This window comes from Nannobrachium achirus (assembly GCF_963921795.1).
Source record: "Nannobrachium achirus genome assembly, contig: SCAFFOLD_47, whole genome shotgun sequence".
Classification (NCBI taxonomy): domain Eukaryota; kingdom Metazoa; phylum Chordata; class Actinopteri; order Myctophiformes; family Myctophidae; genus Nannobrachium; species Nannobrachium achirus.
In genome coordinates this window covers 492190-515549 of record NW_027664696.1, presented here as the reverse complement: position 1 = coordinate 515549, position 23360 = coordinate 492190, and the positions used below count along the sequence as shown (strand labels likewise).

The following is a 23360-nucleotide window of genomic DNA, read 5'->3' as shown; positions in this document are numbered from 1 at the left end:
GAGTTTTTGCCTTTTCAAAACCACAAATTGGCCTGTTTAGCGCCACCATGAGGCTAATTTCTAAAATTCTAAGTGGCATTTCTTCCTCGGCCTAGTGGGAACGTGTGTGCGGGATTTCATGTCAATTGCACTCTGCGTTTGTGATTTGAGGCATTTTGTCCAAAACGGACCAATCTTACAAACTTTGAAAGCCAATCTCAGCTAATCAGCATGGAATATGGACAATCAGACAGATCCATGTCGATCACATGACTGTAGAGATACTGTCTACCGATTTGCGTGACTTTTGGACAAAATCTGTAGGAGTACTGGCCATAAGGTAGTTTTGCACAAATTGGCCTCCTGGTGGCGCTAGAACAGGCCCATGTGAAAATTGTGGGGCAGAGGTTCTGAATTGGCATCCAGGGAGTGCGCTTACAAAGTTTGAAACTGATATGTGGAGTTATAGGTAAAACCACAAATCGGCCTGTTATAGCGCCACCATGAGGCTGATAAAAAAAAAAAAAAGTGGCATTTCTTCTTCGGCCTAGTGGGAACGTGTGTGTGTGTGATTTCATGATAATTGCACTTTGCGTTTGTGATTTGAGGCATTTTGTTCAAAACGGCTCAATCCTACAAACTTTGGAAGCCAATCTTAGCCAATCAGGATGGAATATGCAAAATCGGACAGATCCGTGTCGATCACATGACTGTCGAGATACTGCCTACCGATTTGTAGGATTTTTGGACAAAATATGTAAGAGTAGTGTACAGAAATGTGTTTTGTGAACATCGGCCTCATGGTGGCGCTAGAACAGGGCCATTTGAAAATTGTGGGGCAGAGGTTCTGAATTGGAATCCAGGGAGTGTGCTCATTTTGGCAGCCACCGGGGCAACGGTGCCGGAGATTAGCTGTTAACAAACTCGGAGGACGGACGGATTTACGGATGGACGGACGGACGCACGGACGGAAGGACAGGGGCAAAAACATACTCTCCCCCTGCCTTCGGCTGGTGGAGACAAATAACCTGCCACAGCACAAACGCATGTCCAAGAAGTAAACAATCTACTAAAGTCAGATTAACACACACAAGTGTAGGCTACTAGTTACATTTTCTAATTAAGTGCTTCTGAATTGTTCCAGTGTTTTTGTAATCCATGCTGTTTATGTTTCGCTGTGTTTGCGTCCATGACATGTCCACACTGCTAGCTCTAGCTGGGACGTGCATGGGCTGTGCCTCCCCCTGTGCATGATCCGTTTCTGAATCTGTTCTCGACTCATTACTCAGTCAGTCCTCTGTGTCCCGTGACTGCGGACTGGATCCCATCGTTCATTTAAAAGAGCCGTTCAAGAGAGCCGAATCGTTCGCGAATGTCTCATCTCTACTGCGCTGCTTGCCGACGGGGCAGAGTTGAACAGCAGAGAAGTTGTATTTGTTTTAACGGTGTTATCGGTGTGCACTGCTGTGCAGATAACGTACTTGGTGTTGTGCACCGTGTATTCAATTCATCTTAATGTATTATTGTATTGTGTTGACGTGGTTTAAAGCAACACTTGATTTTTTTTCTTCAAAAATGCTGAGTCGAAGACAGCCCTACCAGGCCCTACCAGGCAGCCCCATTACATTCAATAAACTTGCCTAACTGGTAACTGCAACATACTGTGTGGGTTGGCTATTTTCACTACCTTTGCATGCTGCTGTCATGCAATTAAAGCTATGCTGTGTAAGATGCTCAACTAGAGGTCATTAGCCCTATAGCAAACCGCGGTCGCGTCCGCGTCTTTCGGCCGTTTTTCGTACCTTCACACCCCCGCGTCTGCCTCCACCTCGCCGAGAGCTATCTTTAGAGGGGTCCCTGGTTCCTGTGCGTTCAGGCATTCCGGAGAAACGGACTCCTTCACCCTGTCTGGTAGGCGAGATTACCTTTTGAGTATAGAGACACACGGGCGACTACAAATATGGCGACCCCACTTCAAGATGCGCTGTGATTGGCCGGCAGTGTATAACCCTCGCTGTGATTGGCCGGTAGTGTGATGACGTAATTTTGCCGGGAAATCCCGCCCCTGTCACGGCTAAGTAGAAAACATATAAAGAGAAGGCTTCAGAAGCTGAAAATAACGGAGTGGGGGTTCTAAAACTTTAGCGATTTAACAGTTAGGACAATTTTAAGATTTGTTTTATAAAAAAAGTTACATGGTATAACTTTAAGTCCAAAATAGGGCACTACTTTATGAACAGAAATCTGACAAAGAGGAAATATGAACACATACAATGGATACAATGAATAATGTATGATATTACATCATCACCTGAACATTTGTGGTGGAAATGTCCACCTTTGCAGTGTAAGCGTAGTCAACCAGCATGTCAATCATCTCAGGTTCCACTCCATTGATTTCCACCTTATGCTGTCTGGACTCCATCATGGCAGTTGTAAACATTGCCTGTGCGGGTTGAAAAAGTGACCAGTTTGGCCGGGATCGTCCCAGTTTCAAGCTGAGTGTCTCCCGTGTGCCGAGATTTCTCTAAAACACTAATATGACCCAGTTTTCAACATTCACTACGAAATTGTCCCGGTTTTAAAAGTGTAATAATAATAGTTGTTTTCAGTGGTTGCGTAGACGTTCATCATGTTCTTTTCATGGAAACAGCCTTGCCTGTCCAATCTGAAAACATTTACAAAATCTGAGAGCAACAGTGGTGGAAAAAGTACTTAAATGTTTTACTTAAAGGAGTAGTTCACCACTTTTCAACCTGTCTTCATATAATAGGTCCTCACTAATGTTCATAATAATATAGCACCATTTTTTTCTATTCAGTCTGGGTCTCATAGGAGAGCTGTCAAATCATTCTACCGGTGACATCATCGTTTGACAAAAGAAAATTAAATAATATTTTTGAAAAATAATATTTAGATTTTTATTATCACGAGAACAATGGCTTCCACTTTAACATTGCAACTTTTTCAGGAATAGAAAGCCTGCAGTTTCTATTAGCTTGCATTTCCCATTGATGATGTCACGGTAGAAGGATTTGACCCACCCACAGCTCTCCTGAGACCCAAACTGAGTAGATTTTTTTTTTAATATTTTATCATGAACATTAGTGAGGACCTATTATAAGATAGGTTGAAAAGTGGTGGAGTGCCCCTTTAAGTAAAAGTATCAATACTGCAATATAGAAATACTGTTATAAGTAGAAGTACAGAATACACAACACATACTTGAGTAAAAGTATTGGCATCATTAAGTACTTAAAGTACCAAAAGTAAAAGTACAAAACGTTTGAAAATAGCAACTCTACAAGCTGTGAGCTTGTAGATCGTCTATTTTCAAATAGCCAAGGTACTGTATAAAAAGGGCTAAAGTGGTTTATGTATGTTTCATAATATAATTTATATTTATATATAATTTATATAGTAACTAGTAACTTAGGTTTTCAAATAATTGTAGTGGAGTAAAAGTACAATATTAGGATCCAAGATGTAGTAGTGGAAGTAAAAGTATTGGAAATTGGAAATACTTAAGTAAAAGTTAAATGGTGCATTTGTATACCACCTTTATCCAAGGCTTTACATAGATTGTGCATTACATTCACCCACACACACACACACACACACACCCACCCACCCACCCACCCCGATGGTGGAGGAAACCATGCAAGGTACTCAAGGACTCTTGGACATGTGGACAGAAGGAGCCAGGATTTAAACCGCCAACCCACAGTTCAATGGTCAACCTGCTCAACCTCCTGAGCCACAGCCGCACCCTAACCCTAAGTAAAATACAAGTACAGCTCTTAAGTAAATGTACTTAGTTACTTTCCACCAGGTTTGCATGCATGAACCTGCATGAATGTCCACGTGCAATTCGTGCATGCACGATGAAAGTGCACACTGATTTAAGGGTCCCGATTTGAGAGGTTGAATATTTGGTCACCCTAACTTAAATGCAATTGTGAGGTATTTTTTTACATTATTGAGTATTTTCATGTGCATTCTTTTACTCGACTATTAATTCAAAACTTTAGTTACGTTGTAGATTTATGATTACAAAACATACATTAACCACTTCAGCCCTACAGTATATACATTTCAGCCATTTGAAAATAACCGATCTACAAGCTCACAATACTTGTGAGCTTGTGTAAAAGACAGTGGACCAACATCACCAATACAATGCAATGCTGGTTTTGCTGCACATTGTTTTATCAAGTCAGAGTCAACACATCCATCTACCCGTGGATTTTAGAGCACTTTGTGCTTCCATAGGTTGACAAGCTTTATGGAGATGATTTCTTCTAGCCAGAAGCACTTGGCACCTGCCCACAGCCAAAACTACTAGTAACTGGTGTACTGACCATGCATTACTGGCCTGACCTGAACCCCAAAGGAATCTGTTTTGTGTTGTCAAGAGTAAGATGAGACACCAGACTCAACCACACAGATGAGTTTAAGAACTCGGAAAGTAAATGTCTATGTTTATAGTAGAGGAGCCTATCAATTTTTGTAATTTTGGAATGATAATTTTTGAAGACATGTATATCTTCATTCTTGGGGTTCTCACAATGCCAAAAAAACATGTCTTCAATTTTTCTTTTTGGGTTTAGCATGTGTAATTAGCATAATTAGCCAATGAATTGCCAAAAACAGTAAATGGCAATAACTTTGCTTCTGGGTAACTTATAAAGGTGATCTAAGAGTCTAAGTCCATGTTTGTGAGGTCCAGAAACTCATCTGTTACCATTGTGAAGTCATACAACCTTTCCTAATTAGCATAATTAGCATAAATTACGCAAACAACGAGGTGAAAATAAGCAAATTGCTGCATTTCTTTGTTTTAGTCAACTTTGAAAGCTTCTCACAAACTCTAAGATGTATGTTTACAAGTCCAGGAATTATTATTATCCTATACATGAATCATTCAACCTTTTGTCTGTGTAATAATTATGTAATAATCACACCGAAACCAGAAATAGCTATATTTCTTTATATATCCCTCATATAAAATAAAGAACAATATGAGAAATGGTCACAGAATTATCAGATCGTTTATACTAATATGTACAGAAAGTTCTGTAAACACATTTAAATAGAAGGGTCTCCATCTTCGTCGTCGTCGTCGTCAATCCCCAACAGTTGTGCCTTGCTTACATTACAACACATGCACATCTCAGAGCAGTTCAAATTTTGAGATCGACAAGAACAATGTGACATGCACTGGGATTTCTTGCAGCCACATTTGATCAGTTGAGTAATGGTGGCTGGAGCTAGGGGATCCGTGTTGTGACTGGCACCAGATGATCTCCCTCAGCCTCCCATCCATATTCAGTTGCTGGTGGCATCTGTGGGTTAGGTACGTGGTCCTGATAACATACCATTGCCTGGTAATGGGCACGGGCAATGGCTTGATGTAATGTTCCTTGTGTAGGTGGCAGCTTCTCTGCTTCTAATTGTTTCTTTGTGAATAACCTCCACCTGAGTTCACCAACATCCACAAGATTTGTACCGGGCTCGTACAGCTGGCAAACAAATGCTTCAATCTTTTTTTTCTGTGTCAGAACTGAGCTTTTTTGAAGTACCTAGAGTAGCAAATTCAGATACCACCTCCACAGGACACCGGTTTAGGGCTTGCCAACAGGTTAACTTTCCCTTTCCAGCAAAATGGCCTGTCTGGTCAGCTCCAGTGAAGGCATGGAACCCTGGTAAGGCTGAAGTCCTCTTTTCACCCAGTGCCTGCACTACTGGCTCCAGTGAGATGATACGTTTTTTTGTTTCCCACACCGGTGATGAAATAGGTGTCCTTGCACAGCTGATTGTACCGTCGGATTGCAAGAACAAAGACATCAGTGTCCGGGGACTCAATGTAGAGCTGCCCCTCTTCGGACAACATCCAGGCTGTGCAGGATTATCCTTGTGTCAGCCTCTTCCTGTGAGCTGTGGAGATGTTTTACATCGATATAGTTTGAGTGGACATATTGCCTTGACGTGATTATGAAAACGTTGGGTTTCCCCTGGAAGTGTTGGAGGGCTTTCTTAGCAAGATAGACAGTCAGCTCATCTTTGGTGTGGATACCTGACAAGAACTGTTTTTCAGACACCTTCCCTATCGGTGTTGTCTTCCACATGATAAGTGGTAGGGGGCTTGCCACCCTGGCGTCGCATACGCGTGGCCTCCTTCAGTAAAGATGCAATATCATAGCGGTCAAATACTACATGGGTCTCACTATGTTCTTTGGTCTTCCTGTCCAGTATGGCTATGAAGTGGTCAGCCCACTGGGAACATATCTTGATCCATGATGGCTTTCCCATTGCCTGTACCAATGCCATTCCATCTATGACAGTTACACTCTTAGATGGCAGGGGACAACTGTCAGTGGCAGCACTCTGTGGTTGCTGATCAACACCAACGTCACCAGTCCTCTTCTCATTCTGCAGCTCCTCGAGAATGGTCATGAGCTTGCTCTTGTCTGTGCAGGGCCGAAGCTCACCAGTCACTGTGAAGAGAAGAGAAAGAGAGCACGTGGTTTGGCAGTGAACTTGTGCTGGCCAATGGCTTCTTTGAGGTTGATCTCTGACCGTGATCGAGCAACAATCAGCATTCGAGCAAACAATGACCTGTCATCCTTCAATTCCACCACCTGGTCAACGAGCTTGTGTTTCACAACTTTTCCTGCACTCTTCCACATCTTCAGTTGAACCTTTTTCATTCTGGCCCAAACACTGATTTCATTTTTGTTAATGCGCGCTTTCACAAAAGCAACATAGTTCTGCTGGCCAATTTTGTCTTGGCTGCATACATCTTTCTCCACGTGGGGTGGCATCACAACTTTTGTGATGATATTGGGTAGGTCTTTGCCATCATAGAGGATTCAAAGATGACTTGATCACATGCTTCAATCGAAGTACATTCTTTTCCTGCCTTGTCCAGACAGCAATGGACAAGTCATGGTGCTCCTTTTGTGTAGCTGTTTGTGTGCCAGCCATCTGGCATGCTTCTTCAGCACGTCTACTCGGCTCTGGTGCTGTCAAGAAGAACCTTTCCCTAGCACTAGCATTCTGAGTAATGCCCACAAGGCCTCCAGTGACCTTCATGATGCGATTGATGTGCTCAAGGGCATGATCCACCCCAATGGCGCAGAATGGTATCTGATTTTTATTGACAGTGAACTGCCCATCCATAAATTCTTGGTATATCTCTGGATCTGTGGTCTGCAGGGCCTTCATTTCTGCTAGGTAGACTGGAACCAACCGGGCATACTTCTGCTTGTCATGAGCAAAGATTTGCATAGCTCATCGAGGGAAGAAAGATGAAGTTCCCAGAGGCCATCACGAAAAAAAGTAGCTTACCTGTATTTAGATGAAAAGTGGCCTGTATTGCAGTAGTAACAACAGTGAGAAATATTTCCTTTATCCACTCTGTAATTCAGATCAATTGTTCATTTCTACAATTTTACTACAGCTTAAAGCAGACCAGAAACACATTATCCTTGGTTAGTCACTGTCAAGTAGGAAATTACCTGTTTCTTTTTCTGTTAGTATATCCATAGATTAATTCTTGTCCTAATTAGTCAAGCAACTGTGCTTCAGCTGTGAGGGATCACTGCTGATAAAGCTAATCATAGTAAATACCTGAATGATGCTGCTTGGACACATCATCAGTGACTCACACATCATCAGTGACATCATCAGTGACTCACTGAGGATGTGTCCAAGCAGCATCATTCAGGTGTTTTCAATAACTATGATTAGCTTTATCAGCAGTGATCCCTCACAGCTGAAGCACAGTTGCTTGACTAATTATGACAAGAATTAATCTATGGATATACTAACAGAAAAAGAAACAGGTAATTTCCTACTTTTAGATTAATTAATAAATCATGTATGCAGATTATACTAATGACAAAAGGTTGCATGATTTACTTACATCAGGATAGGAATTTCTGGACATGTAAACATACTCAATTAGTCAATAAGAGTCTCAGATTATCTCTCCAAAGTCAGCTAAATGTGAAAAATGAAGCGATTTCCTGATTTTCAACTCATTTTTGCATAATTTAAGCTGATTTTGGTAATTATGAAAGGTTGTATGACTTCACAATGGTAACATATGCATTTCTGGACCTCACAAACATGGACTTAGACTCTTAGATCACCTTTATAAGTTACCTAGAAGCAAAGTTATTGCCATTTCCCGTTTTTGGCAATTAATTGGCTAATTATGCTAATTACACATGCTAAACCCCAAAAGAAAAATTGAAGACATGTTTTTTTGGCATTGTGAGAACCCCAAGAATGACGATATACATGTCTCCAACAATTATCATTCCAAATTTACAACCAGCAGAATCACTTGATTGGCTCCCCCACTATTACCTGAAAATAGGCACTAAAGGATGCCAGTACGACGCGATGGCAGGGGAACTCCTTTCCCCCGCTGCAGAGTATCACATCGCAACACATATTGTTGAGCCGAAGACTGTTGAGGCCCTCTAAGACCTTGCTGGGATGCCTGGTGGTCATCTCAAATTCAACGCTGTAGCTGTCCATCATTGTCTCCCTTTGCACTCAGTACTCAATATGTCTTTACAAAACAGAGAGACAACACAAAAAAACAACTTTATTAGGTGGATTAGGTAAGGAATGGAAGGCAAGTCTGAAAACAGTTTGTCTTTGTCAGTTTTTCACATTTCAAATTAAAGGGGAGAACCACCCATATTCGATATTGAACTATGTCATACCTTTTGAGTTATGTGTAAAAAAAAAGTCCCCCCTTCTGTGTTGCCTTGAACTGGAGATTTTTTTTTCTCTTTTTTTTTTGCAAAGTATGTACACCGTGATTATGTCATCACGGTGGACTTTATTCTTATTTCCACATAAACATAGTACCATATTGAAAAAGGATGGTTATCCCCTTTAAGACAAATTGACAAATTACAAATATTATCCTGTGTGACTAGGGAGAATTCAATTTCAATATAGAAATCATAACTTTAATAATGAACTTGGTTGGAAAATGCTAAAGAAAAAGCAATAGGCATAGGCCTACTTGGTCTCATCAATGGCTCATTCAGTGGTTCCCTCTCCCACTACACACAGATACAGGGCCGAGCGAAGGGTAGAGCGAACGGTGCGGTCGCTCAGGGCCCCGCACCTGCAAGGGCCCCGCACTAGGCTTGGTTAATTGATTTAGTTTTGTTTTCATATTAAATCTTTACACAAACACCGCAATCTGCAGGACGGGGACAGAGCCTGTCAACCGATTGGCTGTGATATCTCCCTGACAACCAGCAACAACCAGTGAAACGGCTGACTGTCCCTTCGGGCTATGGGATTTAATGTATCTAGTCTTGAGACACGTACGGGATCCTACATCGATTCAGCGTTCCCTTCCCTTCCCTTCCGTTACTTATGAGAGAGTTGAGAGAGAGAGAGAGAGAGAGATATGAGAGATGTGACAAATACAAACAAATAAGAGAGGAATACTACCCTAAATTCACACAAATAACAAAAACAAAGATACAATTTGACTCCATCCAGGCAATCCCCTATTTACTAGGTGAGAAAGCCGAATGTTCAAGGTTGGCAGCAAAATATGTAGCAGCCTGTCACAAAATGAGGGACAACGGGTGAACACTATAAGTGTTGATCACAATGAATAGATGAATGTCATTATGCTTATATTTTTCTTTGTTTTGTTCATATTGTTCTGATTTTGAATATGTATTATTTATATTATTATTTTGTATAATACTGTAATGCTTTGGCAATGTAAGAATGCTTGTCATGCCAATAAAGCTTATTTGAATTGATTGAATTGAATTGAATTGAGAGAGAGAGCATCATATCTGCGCGAGGTAAGGCCAGGGTAATGTTCTACAAAGTTATGAGGAATCCCCTCATCTAACTCATCTGACGATCTTGTCAGTGTCTGATTGATAGCCAGGGCCCGATTTATAATAGGGCTTGATGTGGGGGCACCAGAGGATCAACTGTAAACAAAAGATATTCAAATGAGCTAAGCTAAGTTAAGCTAACGTTGCTGTCTGTAATGACTGATACACTTAAGGGTTTTGAAGAAACATTAGTGGTTAAATAACTGGTGCACTATTGTGTTGGAGTGCCTCCGTGCAGCCCCAGAGTTAAGGTGCTATCTATCCCTGATTGATTGGTTGGTTGATTGATTGATTGAAGACTTTAGAGGTTTGCATAGGAAAAGGTTCATGACAGTACAGTTCACTGGTACAAGGTCAACTAAAAGGAAATCCGAGTAAGCTTTTCGGCTTATTTGCACAGGAAACCTTTATGTATCTCATATAACAACTGAGACCACACTATTAATTCATTATGCTAATGTATGGACGTCTCTGTTGTTTCATACACCATCTTTGGGCATATGCTACACTATTGTTATTTATCATTTGAGCTTGACTGTGACTCACACAGGACTTCGCACAGGGCCCCGCATTTCTCCGGAACGGCCCTGCACAGATACATTACCAAATGAATTAGGAATTTGGTACAAAAGAAAGAAAGAAAGGGGAAAAAAAAACATTCTCCCACGTGTAGCCTATGCACTGCAGCCCACACTACTAACTGCCTTATCATATGGGGGTCCCTGGCATTTATTTTAAAATGGGATCTGCAGGCTTATGAGTGTCAATTTGGGGGTCCTTGACATGAAAACGTTTGAGAACCAGAACCACTGACTAATTTACTGGACTGTATCTGATAATGTGTAGGTAGGCATTTTAGTTGGATGTTTGGTGACACCTTGTGGTGAATACTGGTCACTTCTAATCACAAGTCGACATTACAGCTGGATTGTGTTTATAATTATAAATGAAGATATAATATCAATCGGGACATAGCAGTGAGACATTGATAAAAAAATAACCCCTTTTAGTCATGCGGCATGACTTTTAACCAGCAAACAGTGTCCTACAACACTAACACTTGTTGAAACGTGCTGCTAGTTTTTATATATCCTATATGTTAGTTACCATCATCAAATCCCTCATTGATTTAATTCAGCTGTTTCCATTAGGCTACCTACCTTGTAAACAACAATTGCATGCTCACGTTGTATTTAAAACATGCAGACACAAGCAATATAACAAGCATGCAAAGCAATCTGAAGCACAATAGACCTAGGCCTATATAAATCAACCTAGATATATTTTTCGTTCCTACAAGTCAAGAACTTGACACTTTCAGCCTGATTCCAACTTACAAAGTGTAGCTGAAACCTTGTCTTGCTCGCCCAGTAAAGCCAACTTGAACTGACAGCAGGTGTTTGAATGGGTCAATCAGGGGCGGGCACGATCAACTAACGGAAGTTTATAATGGAACCAAAATACATAGGTCACCAATATCAGTGTAACGCTGCGCAGGTGCCTTTGGCTTCGTGATTGATTGGTAGCAGTGATGGAAAAAGAAAGTACTTAAATTGTAAACTGAGACCAGAGAAATACTATACATATGTATACACGCATATATACCGTAAATCACCAATTAGTAGCCCGGGCGTTTATTTCGCAAAATGGGGTCGGACCCCGGGCGCTTAAAAGGGACCAGGCGGCTATTGGTAACAGGCTTTTATTTATTTTGGCACTGGCCAGCACTGGGCCATTATTTGGTAAATTTTTCTTTCTCAAACTATATAATAGTAATAATAATCTAAATGTTATAATAAATGTTATAATAATAATTATTATTATTATAATTGTTATGAACACCCAGAAAATAGCACATTGCGATCTATTAGACCAAACCTCATTTAAAAAATATCAAGAGTGCATGCTTCGTGAAGCATCCGATACTACTATGCACGCAATCAAGATCCCGTGGGAAAGGGATCTGGGGGTGACAATCTCGGACAGGGAATGGGTCAGAATTCTGGGGAATATCAGGAAAATGTCGAGAGAACTACGTACTAGACTGATTCAATTTAAAATAATTAATAGGATTTACTGGACTCCCTCAAGACTATTTAGGGTGGGCCTCACTGAAAACTCTGAATGTTGGAGATGCAAAGACGGAGACGGTACGCTGGTACACATGCTTTGGAGCTGCTCTAAAGTCCAAGACTATTGGGGGGGCATTCACGAGAGACTGCAGCGGATAACAGGCCTGATCATCCCCTTCAATCCTAGCTTGTTCATTTTAGGAGACCCCAATATACTGTCCGCCTTTGCCCCCTGTTTGGCCGAATGGATTCAGACTGCTATCATGCTAGGCAGGAGGCTCCTGGTCAAAGAGTGGAAAAATCCAACAGTTCCTGCTCTATCACAATGGAGTGCAGCCTTAGGTCAAGTCGCGGCCTATGAGAGGTTGTCTTACAGGTTGCTTAACAATACGGACAAATACGATTTGAAGTGGGGTCACTACCTGCTGCAGGACTTGGGACTGGGCGGCGTTCCCGGCTCGTGAGCGAGCCTGTACTCACTGGTGAACGTGAACAATAACATTTTTATAGGGGGTTTGACTGTGGATGTCCGTTGTTCCTGTGCGCGCTTGAAAACTGTTTATATTGTATTTATATTGTATTTTTGTATTTTTATTTTTTGTATGTGTATGTTTGTATGTTGTATTGTCATTATTGTCTTGTTAAAAAAAAAGGAAAACTTAATAAAGTACCAATCATAAAAAAAAAAAAAATATCAAGAGTGTATGAAAGCCTTTTAAAAATATATATATACTATATTTATACTAAGGGAATCTTTCTCCAAAATAATCTATTACCGCATGCCAGCAAAGACGCATCTAGGTCAAGTTCAAAGAGTCAACGACCCAATTAGCGCAGAAGTCCTAGCAGCTGGTGCTGGACTGGACTCGCTGACATGACCACTGAACAGCTCCATCCTCACATTAAACCATTATGGTATTGCATTATGATTAAGCTTTCTGCATTCCCCTTGCACCTCAAAATAATGGATTACTTCTTCAAAATGCGGACTGGATAACAAGAGGCAGCAACAGTAGGTAATGAGTCATTCTGATCCAGCTGGTCTTTAAATTGGCCAGTCTTTCTCCATCACAACGTTTAAAGTAGCCTATACTCACGCAAACTTTGCATTGTAGCAACGTTTTAGACAGTAATGAATGATGGTCAGTACGCAGAGAGCAGCAGACTCCTTTTCTTTTTTCCTCTCTCTTTTTTTTGGTGTCCTTTAACAATCTGTTCCCCGACGCACAGTGCGTCCTGCGCGTCATGGGAGCGCAGCACTGGGCTGGGCACCATATATAGCCTACATTTGGCTACCGCACAGCGAGTGCGGTGCGTTGCAACGTGCTGTCACAGCACTGCTGTGAGCTTGTAGATTTGCTGTTTTCAGCGCACCACTGCCATGCAACATAAATGACCAGTTAAGTTAAATAAATAGCAAATAATACCAAACAACCAAACAAATAATAGCCCGGGCTCTTACATAAAACATAATAAGGATAATATTAATTGCAAATAACGGCCCAGGCGCTTATACGAACCTTGCGCTTATTTGAAACAGGCGTTTATTGCGCAAAATGGGGTCAGACCCCGGGCGGATATATGGGACCCGGCGGCAGTTTGCCACCGGGCGATTAATTGGTGATTTACGGTATATATATATATACATATATATATATATATATACATATATATATATATATATGTATGGGGTTTTTAAGCCGTGACATCATTTTGTAGTCAGACCTCCAAGCAGATTTATTGTCAAATCTGTCCCTCGCTATTTCAACAGATCCGAGACAAAAATAACGACTAAAGTATAATTCTACCACTTTCCTTTCAACAACAAAGAGAAGAAAAATTAGTAAATAGTAAAAAATAGGCAAAAGTTCTCCTCTGCCTACAAAATGATGTCAGACAGCCCCTATAGGCCTATTTGTCGCATTCCTAAGACAAAAAAATGTATGCATTTGGGTCCCCATCCGGAATCAATTCGGGGTACATTTATTATAATCAAGTTATTGTCTTAGTAATGCTACTACAAACAACTAAAAAATATAATTGAACTCAAGTCTCCATGGCATGAATAATATAAAAACAAGTAATTTTGGGGGTGAAGTGAACTCCTTAAATAGGCCTACTCTGTTACAAGTAAAAGTCTTTAATTCAAAATGTAGGCCCTACTTGACTAAAAGTGCAAACGTTTTGGCATCAAAATGTTATTTTATTTGTACTAAAAGTAAAAGTACTCATTGTGCAGAATCCCATTTCAAGTTTTCAAATGATATATATTTTTTAAATAACATTTCTAAAAGCTCACAGTGCGTCACATCGCGACACATTGTGAGCTTGTAGATCTGCTATTTTCAAATGGCCAGAAGCAAACGACACATACACTTACATGTAGTAATTACACACGACCAGCAGGCGGCAGCAGCAGGTCATACTTGGTGAGTTCCAGGCTGCATTAACGTGGATCGAACTCAGCTGTGCCTGTGTTACTAAACAGAATCCACTGTGCTGCTGCAGGGCTGCTTCGTGTCGGTGAGTCTCCTTTTCTAAATATAAAGTATAATTTACATGTTGTTGTTGTTCATAATTCACTTATTTAGCAGATGCTTTTATCCAGAGTGACTTACAAAGTGCAACGTTAGAGTAATTGGACCTTTTGACCAATGAGTAACACAAGTAACTTTGTGTGTGTGCTTTATTGTGGTTGTAACATGCTAGCTTTTGGGGGAGCCGCTAAATGTATCTGAATCATTTATCTGACAAAGTTAAGAAGCATTGAAACATTGGAAATGTGATTAAACGTTTAACATCGCTACTGTGTGTGTGTGTGTGTGTGTGTGTGTGTGTGACTGTGTGTGTGTGTGTGTGTGTGTGTGTGTGCGCGCGTGTTGTGCGTGCATGCGTGCGTGCGCGCGCGGGTTCATGTGTCACTCGTCAGTGTTGTAAAGTAACTAAGTGCATTGACTCTTCACTCTAGTATGTACTTAAGTACAATTTTGAGGTATTTGTACTTTACTGGAGTATTTACCACTCTAGCCCTATTTTATACCTCGCAACGTGTTGTGAGCTTGTAGATCAGCTATTTTACTTTTGGTGCTTGAAGTATATTTTGATGCCAATACTTTTGTACTTTTACTCAAGTACATTTTGAATTCCAGACTTTTACTTCTGTGTGGCACTTTAAAAGCAGTGATAAAGAACATGCATAAAAGGTCTACTGTAGAAGAAGATTAGTTAGTAGGCTGTATGTACCTCTGGATGCTATATGTTTAAACTTTAAAGCTGCATAACACCTCAAGCAGACTGTAATATTCAAACCTTAGTTGTCTCGTTCTATGTCTAATATTGTGTTTAAAAAGGGCAAGCTATTCGTGTGTGAGCCAACTCAGGAATCATTTTATTAGTATTGCCAACACCACCAATAATGATGATGATGATAGTAAGAGCAGTTATCTGCACATACAAACATAAGGTTCACTGGAGCAAAGAGAAATTTCCCTTACTTTATTCTTTCAAACTTAAGAAATATTATCTCGGAAATATTATCTCAGAAACACAGAGCCCTCATTTTCAATGATGCACAGATTACAGAAGGCATAATGCACAGGCCTATTATTAATATTGAAATAAGAACAGCGGGATAAAACAATTGTTGTATTTTGAAAACAACATGTATTATAATTATTAACGTTAAAGTGATAGTTCACCTATTTTTGACATGAAGCTGTGTGAAATACTTGCCATTAAAATAGTGGTTACAAATGTATTCATCCATTACCAGAAAAAAACTTTGGTTTCCGGTTGGCTGTCATTTTAGGGCTGAGTAGGTAGGGAATTTATTTTATTTTATTTTTTATTTTTTTGTGGGCATGATGGGTAGCAAGGAATTTTATTGTATTTCCTCATGGGAACGATGGGTAGGTAGTTTTTTTTTTCCCTATGGCAATGATCGATATGCTTCTTTTTTAATATATTCTGTTTTCCTGAGTTACCAATTTCTAAATCATTAAATGGTTCATGTACACTGCACTTACAAAATAGTGTCTGAAAACAACAAACAATAAACAATTAAAAATCCCCAGAAGCAAAGACTTTAGTTAATTTGGGTCTTGCCTCAAGCTAGATGCAGAATAGATACATGCTGTTTTGATTACAGATAGCCTACACATGTGGCAAGATCTCTCTCGTAGTAAGTTTAGTACGTCGTTAAACAACTCCTCCTTTTTGTTCTGAGCTTGTTTGGCGGTGGGCAAGTGCACGTTACGTTGGGCTGCAAACAATCCGTCAAATGCTGACTGAGGGGCAGATGCATGAGACGAAGAAGGCTCCGATTCCGAGGCTTCCTCCTCGCATCTCAGGGCTAAATATTTAAAGTCGAACATGGCCAAAACAGACCCAGCCTGAGAGGCTAGAGGCTCGGTGGGCGTAGAGAGTATGTCGACTGAGATGTGGGTCCATGTATCCGCTGGGTCGTGTCTCCCTGCTGCAGATGAAAAGTTGAAAACTGACATCGGCACTGTTTCACCTCCTTAATTATGTCTGCAAACGTTTTAGTATTCAATCGAATTATTTTAGGAGGTGGTTTGCACGGGCAGACGACAGACACTGTACACAGGTCCATGGCTGGAGGGGGACATGCATGTGCTGCTGTTGTGCGGAATGTGCGCTGCTGTCTCCTCGCGATGACGCAATGACGCATGAATAGTAAAACAAAACATTTGCGCACATGATATTTTAGACGAAAGAAAACTTTTATTAAACTTCGCGAATGTGGTCGCACCAAATATATTTTTTGTAAGACGTTTTTGATCGACTCGGTCGTATTTTGACTTAATTTTATTTATAATTTTTTTTCACTCCAAATGCCAATAAAATCATCTGGGTCGCACGTATTTAATAGGGTCGGTCGCCAACCGGAAACCAACATATTTTTTTGTTAGGCCTAATATTCATCTAAAACTGACCAGAACTCTTGACCACGGGACTCTGGTAATCAATTAATACATTTTTAACCACTGTTTTAATGGCAAGATTTCACACAGCTTCATGTTAAAAATAGGTGAACTATCACTAAATTATTTATCCAGAGAACTTATAGTATATTGTCATCTAACAACACATTAAAGTGCTTATAGTTACTTAACTAAAGCTAGAGGGGTACATTTTGTTACGTGTATACAGTACACATGTTTTGTGGCATAGCAGGAGAATGAATTTAACCCTTTGTTTGAGCCAAATCTGGGACGTGATTTGTGGAGCTGCCTCTGGTGTTGTAATTCACCCTTTGTTAGCCTCCTGGTTGGTCCCTGACTGACCAACCAGCAGGCTCTATCTGCCTTGTCCCGCCCTGGTTCCGCCTTTTTTATGTTGAATTAGCTAAAACATAATTTTTGGAGAAATAAAAACATTTAAAAACATGCTGATTCACTATGCTGCCACTGAGCAGCTCCAATTGACTGAAACAAAGTTTGAAATTAGAATTGAGCACACAGAATAACAATATGAAGCAACTGAATTAACATGGCAGTGGATGGAATGTCCCACTGAATGTCCCACCAAGACACAGCAACCAATGGGTGTGGAGAGGGGCAGGACAATGGGCGGGACTTGACAAAGGGTGAATTGTGTACATCCTTGACATCTTGGAATTACTTTGTCTGGTACATGGGTATCTTAGTGGTGTACTGTAGTGTATCTTGTACACCAGGCCCATTGCAAGATGCTGTACTCTGTCAGCTACCATGAGCCAGCCCACAAATGTTCAGGTGTAAGGTGAGCCCGAAATGGAAGGTTAAGCACTATCCTAATCAGTTTGTTTTGGGCTGTTCGGAGCCTTGGTTTTAACGCCTTTGAGGCGCTGTGATGCCATATGTGGACTCCATAGTCAAAGTGGGGTTGAATGAGTGCTCTTGCTAGAGTCTTCAATGTGTATTTACTGACTAGCAGGGCGATCCTCTGTAAAAAATGAGTTCTTTGGTTGATTTCCTTTGTTACCTTAGCACCTATTCTGCGACTGGAAATATACTGTATGCCCCTAGGATGCAACCCAGAAGGTAATTTCATCTTTTCTTGTGATTACATTTACATTGTCACCCACTTTGATTGCAGTACCACCTTTGGCCTGAACTGAGATTCAGAGTTCTCAAAAAAGAATAAACAAAAGACTATCTTGGCTGTAATGCCAATACAGCTAATAGAATGTTCAAGTAACTCTCAAAAGAAGTAAAACTTCTAGGGCTAGGCTACATTGCCTACATTGCCTAGTGTGTGACACAGTGCACTGCCAGGTGCAACATCGCTCTGCAAATAATATAGTAACAGTATCAATCAAGTCTTAGTCTTCTGAGACTGAAATAGTTTAAGTCTAGTCTTATCTAAAAAAATCACACCCGTGTGAAGTGAGCGGTGGTCGTAGAGGCTGCGCAACAGCACTACTGTGTGTGTGTGTGTGTGTGTGTGTGTGTGTGTGTGTGTGTGTGTGTGTGTGTGTGTGTGTGTGTGTGTGTGTGTGTGTGTGTGTGTGTGTGTGTGTGTGTGTGTGTGTGTGTGTGTGTGTGTGACACAGCCTGTGTGTGACCCCCCCCCCCCCCCCCTCCCCTGCTTGTGTTTAACATGATGTAGAGATACTTGTTGCACTAACTAGTATTGACTGTTATGGTCACTTTGATTTGGGCACTGTATTATATTGATAGTCTTGCTTTAGGACACTTTATGTTTATATATTCGTTCCCTTTCCTGTTGTACCTTGCTCTTACTGTACTTACTGTACTCTGTACTTGTTTTTTCTTTTTATCTTTTTTCATACTTCTCTGTAACTTTGTAAATAACCTTATACTGCTGTGCTGCCTCTGGGCAACTCATTTTCCCCCTTGGGATAATAAAGGTATCTATCTATCCCCTCCCCCTGTGTGTGTGTGTGTGTGTGTGTGTGTGTGTGTGTGTGTGTGTGTGTGTGTGTGTGTGTGTGTGTGTGTGTGTGTGTGTGTGTGTGTGTGTGTGTGTGTGTGTGTGTGTGTGTGTGTGTGTGTGTGTGTGTCCCTATACAAGCCACCCATGGGGTTGACACTATGGGCTCTATTTTGATTGTCTTATGCCTTAACTTTAAGGCCTGTTCATACTGTCTCCGACCACTGCACCTTTGGTCGGAAAGTTCAACTAGAAAATGACATCACTCATATCTTCTGAAAAGCATTACCCCGAATTACAGTTCAGAAAGCTGCACGACGGAAAGTCGGAAAAGTTTGGTGGTCGGAGACAGTATGGACAGGCCTTTAAGTTAAGGCATAAGAGCTGTTACTTAAGACAATCAAAATAGAGGCCTATGTCTCAGAGGCACTTAAAAAAAATACATTAGACATTAAGGGAAATGTACTACTGGCCCCCAGAGCCAATGGAGTTTGATGATCACTGCCCCCGACGTGCGCACACTTTACACGTGCGCACTAGTCCTTGATACGGGTGTCTTTTTTTTCTCTCTCTCTCTCTCTCTTTTTTTTTTAAATAATTAAATTCAGTACAAAAGGACCCCAATGGAAACAGCCATTGAGGTTTCTCTTAAATCCTTTTAGTAGACCTTGTATCAATGAACTGTACTGTCCTGTCCTGTACTTGTTCCTACGCAAAATTCCCATGATTGTCACCAGTGTAGCCACTGGCCCAGGACAATTTGTCATGTATCGGTCCCCATAATAATGAAATTATATGATTCAATAATTTGTATTCAATACTGCTTTCAAAAGTGCAAATACGTATTTGAAAAGTGCAAATAGCAAATTGTTTCAACAGTGCATTAATCAAGCAAAACAAGTTCTTCATCTCCTCCTCAGTTGGTTGGTTTTGATGCCCTCTGGCTTCTGATGCCCAGGCAGTAAATCCTGGGCGTCTGGTTCTTGGCCCACCACCTCAGTCTTCTTGGCATCAAAGCTTCACATGTGGCCCCTCAATAGTCAGATACATGAGCCGAGTCATATTTGTTGTGGACAGTGTTGACCACCAGTCAACACTGTTTTCACCCTCTTCATGCAAGATATGCCTCGCTCACATCATGTCACTGTAGTTGTAACATGGAGAACAAGTCCAGGAGAAATCTGCTTGTTGTTGTTAGTCCCATACATCATTACAGGCTGTTTTTAAACTGGCCATAGCAGGCAGCGTTAGCAAGCAACGAAGCAAAACGTAGCGTAGCCCCCAGCCAGAGTGTCAGACACCCGCTAGTCTCAGTGACTGACTGATTGAGTGAGTGGAGGAATATGCATGGTGTGATGCCATGTCTGATTATTATAAGCCACGTTGAGCTTGTTTTTATGTAAAGTTGCTTGTAGGCTAAATAATGGTGGATGCGGTGGTGAGCTTGTAGATCGGTTCGGCCACTTTCAAATAGCCGACGTATATAGGTTTAACAACTTGGGTGCCAAACTCGTTCAGTAACGAGTTAAAGGAGTAGTTCACCCCCAAAATGACTTTTTTTCTATTGATTACTCACGCCATGGAGAGTAGAGTTCAATAATATATATATTTTTTTTATCACATTCCTAAGACAAAAAAAATATTTGAGTAAATTTACCCCCCATTGATTCCGGATGGTGACCCGTTTCGAAACGGGTCACCATCCGGAACGAATGGGGGTAAATTCATTGTTATCACATTTTTGTCTTAGGAATGCGACAAAAAACTAAAAATATTATTGAACTCTAGTCTCCATGGCATGAGTAATCAATAGAAAAAAAGTCATTTTGGGGGTGAACTACTCCTTTAAGGCCACTAGGGGTCACCCTGCCAAAAGGAGTTGTCTTGTTCCTGAACGAGACAACAAGGGGTTAACTGGTACAGCTCTGCGTGCATGCTGCATGCCCTGTGAATGACCCTAGTCCATACGTCACCCCGTAGCTCAGAGAGAGAGAGAGAGAAAATGGCACGAGCTGGTTGCATTGATTTCCATTCTACTCTGAAACATAAAAAGGGCTTTATCTATGAATGAGGTGAAAAGAACGCCAGGGAAGCAGAGATCTGATTGTTTTCACGGCGACACTTTACCGCGATGGTCGGCCGCGGTTCGGATTTTAGTTTCGCGAGCGTTTGTAAACAAATGGATTATCTTCCTCAATCGTCAGCGGACACTCACGTGCACACGTACGAAGCTTCCGAGGCTCTTCAAAATAAAGCTTGAGTAAACGGCGGCAGCAGCAACAGCTAGAAATGTTAGAAACCTTAGCATCCCATGTGTTAAAGACCTCACGTGGCCTATATTCACTTATTTAAGTCTTGTTTTCATAGACCTGGTTGCTTATTCCTCTTGCAAAATGTGGCAACACAGTGAACACACCCGTCTATTTTGGTTATAGTAATGAAAACTGTTTGCTCAAGCTTGTAGCCTACTAGTATCTCTTGTTGTGTGCAAAACAATTTGTTCATAAATAAAGCACTTTGTAACTGAAGACAATGGCCAATATAGTCCAGTAGCCAGCCCATAGAGCCCCATTGTGTACCCTAAAGTTTTATGTTAGAAATGTTGAGTATGGGTCCCCAGCAGTTAGAAACTGCCGGATGCTAACTTGCATATGATGAGCAATTTTCACAATTAGCATAATTAGATTAAATTAGCATAATCACCTGTAATAATGGAAAATATGTCAAAAACTGATTGGACGATTTGAACAATATTGGAGTGGTTTTGGGGGTTATTGAGGATGCTGAATCCATTTCTGACATTTTCTAAATTCAAAACGGACGTTTTAAACCGGAAATGGCCATATACCAACTTAAATTGGGATGATTTTGATACTTTTTTGTTGATTTTGATTATGAATTAAATTATAAATGTGGTTATTTATATGCTTATAGATTATCTGCATTTCAAAAGCAACATATAGACAATCCACACAAATTATTAGAACAATGACTGCCACAATAGCCTATCAAAAATAGTCACTTAATCATTTGGAAAATCAACAAAAACACGTTAAGGCTAAGAGGCACTGTCATAATTCAATTTGCTTAGAAACAAAATAAAAATAGATTTTTGGAAAGTTCTTTTTTTTAATGCAAAACACGTACCGTACCGTACCGAAACCGTGACCCCAAAACCGAGGTACGAACCAAACCGTGGGCTACACGAACCGTGGCACCCCTAGTGCTTATTGCCATTGTGAAGGCAAAGATGCCAAGGTTCTTGAACCTCCCCTGTAGATCAGCTGTAAAAAAGAATTGCTTAGCTGTTAACAACTACCTGCGTTGCCTTGTGTCTGTAGGGCAACCACCTGGCCCCCTTCAGGTTGGTAGGCTTGATAACCTTGTCCTCAAGTGCATCTGCCAGTGCCCTCAACTCCCTCAGTGCCTCTGGGGACTAACGGTACCGCATATGAAAATAATGCAGCTCCTCCTGCAGCTTTTTAAGCCTTGGCTGTGCTTTAATTGAGTCAACTGTGGACCCCACTTTGAGAACCACTGAGTTAAGCCCTTTGCACACAGGACTGTTGCGTTTCTTCCGTTTGCTGTATGAATAAAACACATTGGATTTGGTGTGCAATGCTGTGCGGAATCGGCGCTGCGGATCCCAAAAGGAGTCATAAAAGGAGTGATGAGTTTTTTACCGCATGCGACAAGACGCACGAATCGAACTAGGTTCGATCGAGAAAAAAACGCACGGCCGCAGCCACTCGTCGCACGACTAATTCGGATCCGGTGTGCATGAGGTCGTAGAGAATCATTGTTTACTTTAAAAAAAATTAAATTGTCTGTTTTATCCGTGCGGATAAACGCGTCTGTGTGCAAAGGGCTTTATACAAATGACAGGACAGGATGATTTAGAGACCGGAGTGTATGATAACAATTTGCCCACAGTTCAACACTGAAAACGCCGATCTACAAGACCTCAGTGCGTTCATGCGACGTGTTGTGTGCTTGCATATCTTTGTTTTCAAGCAAGACCATCGTCTTAACGGATGTTATTTTCACCATAGTACCACAACAATGTGTTATCTTACACTTCTGTTCATACACGTTAACCTTTCTCTAACAGCAAATTCGGGCATTGATCTGCAGAGTTCACAAAATACCACATTTGTGGTCTCATCAAATACAAGCCAATTCCACCGATCTCGCCATTGAGGCTGAAACTTTCTTTTTTCTTTTCATACTCCTTCTCACTCTCTCTCAACTCCTCCGTTGACTTCCTTTTCCTTTCTTTGTGTTTTTCGCCTGGCCAAACTGTGGATTTAGGGATGGACAAAACCATGACAGAGGCGCGCTATCTCATGCGATCTTGAGCGAGCGAGCCACCGTGTCGAGCGTTGCGAAGGTCGCATGAGCTGACTCGGCGCCGTTAGAAGTTGTAAACCAGGGGGTCCAGAATAGTATCTATTGTTGTGGGGACTGCTTCTGCGACCGACTGCCGCTCAAGGGATTTCTCCCAATCACAGTGCGT

The 23360-nt window shown here is 41.1% G+C and overlaps 1 protein-coding gene across 1 annotated transcript in view; it reads left to right on the top strand.

Annotated features, from left to right (window-relative positions):
- Positions 1 to 22284, top strand: part of LOC308280845 (kelch-like protein 24) — a gene marked incomplete at both ends in the record, with an annotated part of 95340 nt that extends 73056 nt beyond the window's left edge. Inside the window, one exon of the mRNA XM_080755163.1 lies at positions 22186 to 22284. Within this exon, the coding sequence (XP_080611289.1) occupies positions 22186 to 22284 (99 nt within the window). The remainder of the gene's footprint in view (positions 1 to 22185) is intronic.
- Positions 22285 to 23360: the final 1076 nt, after the last annotated feature.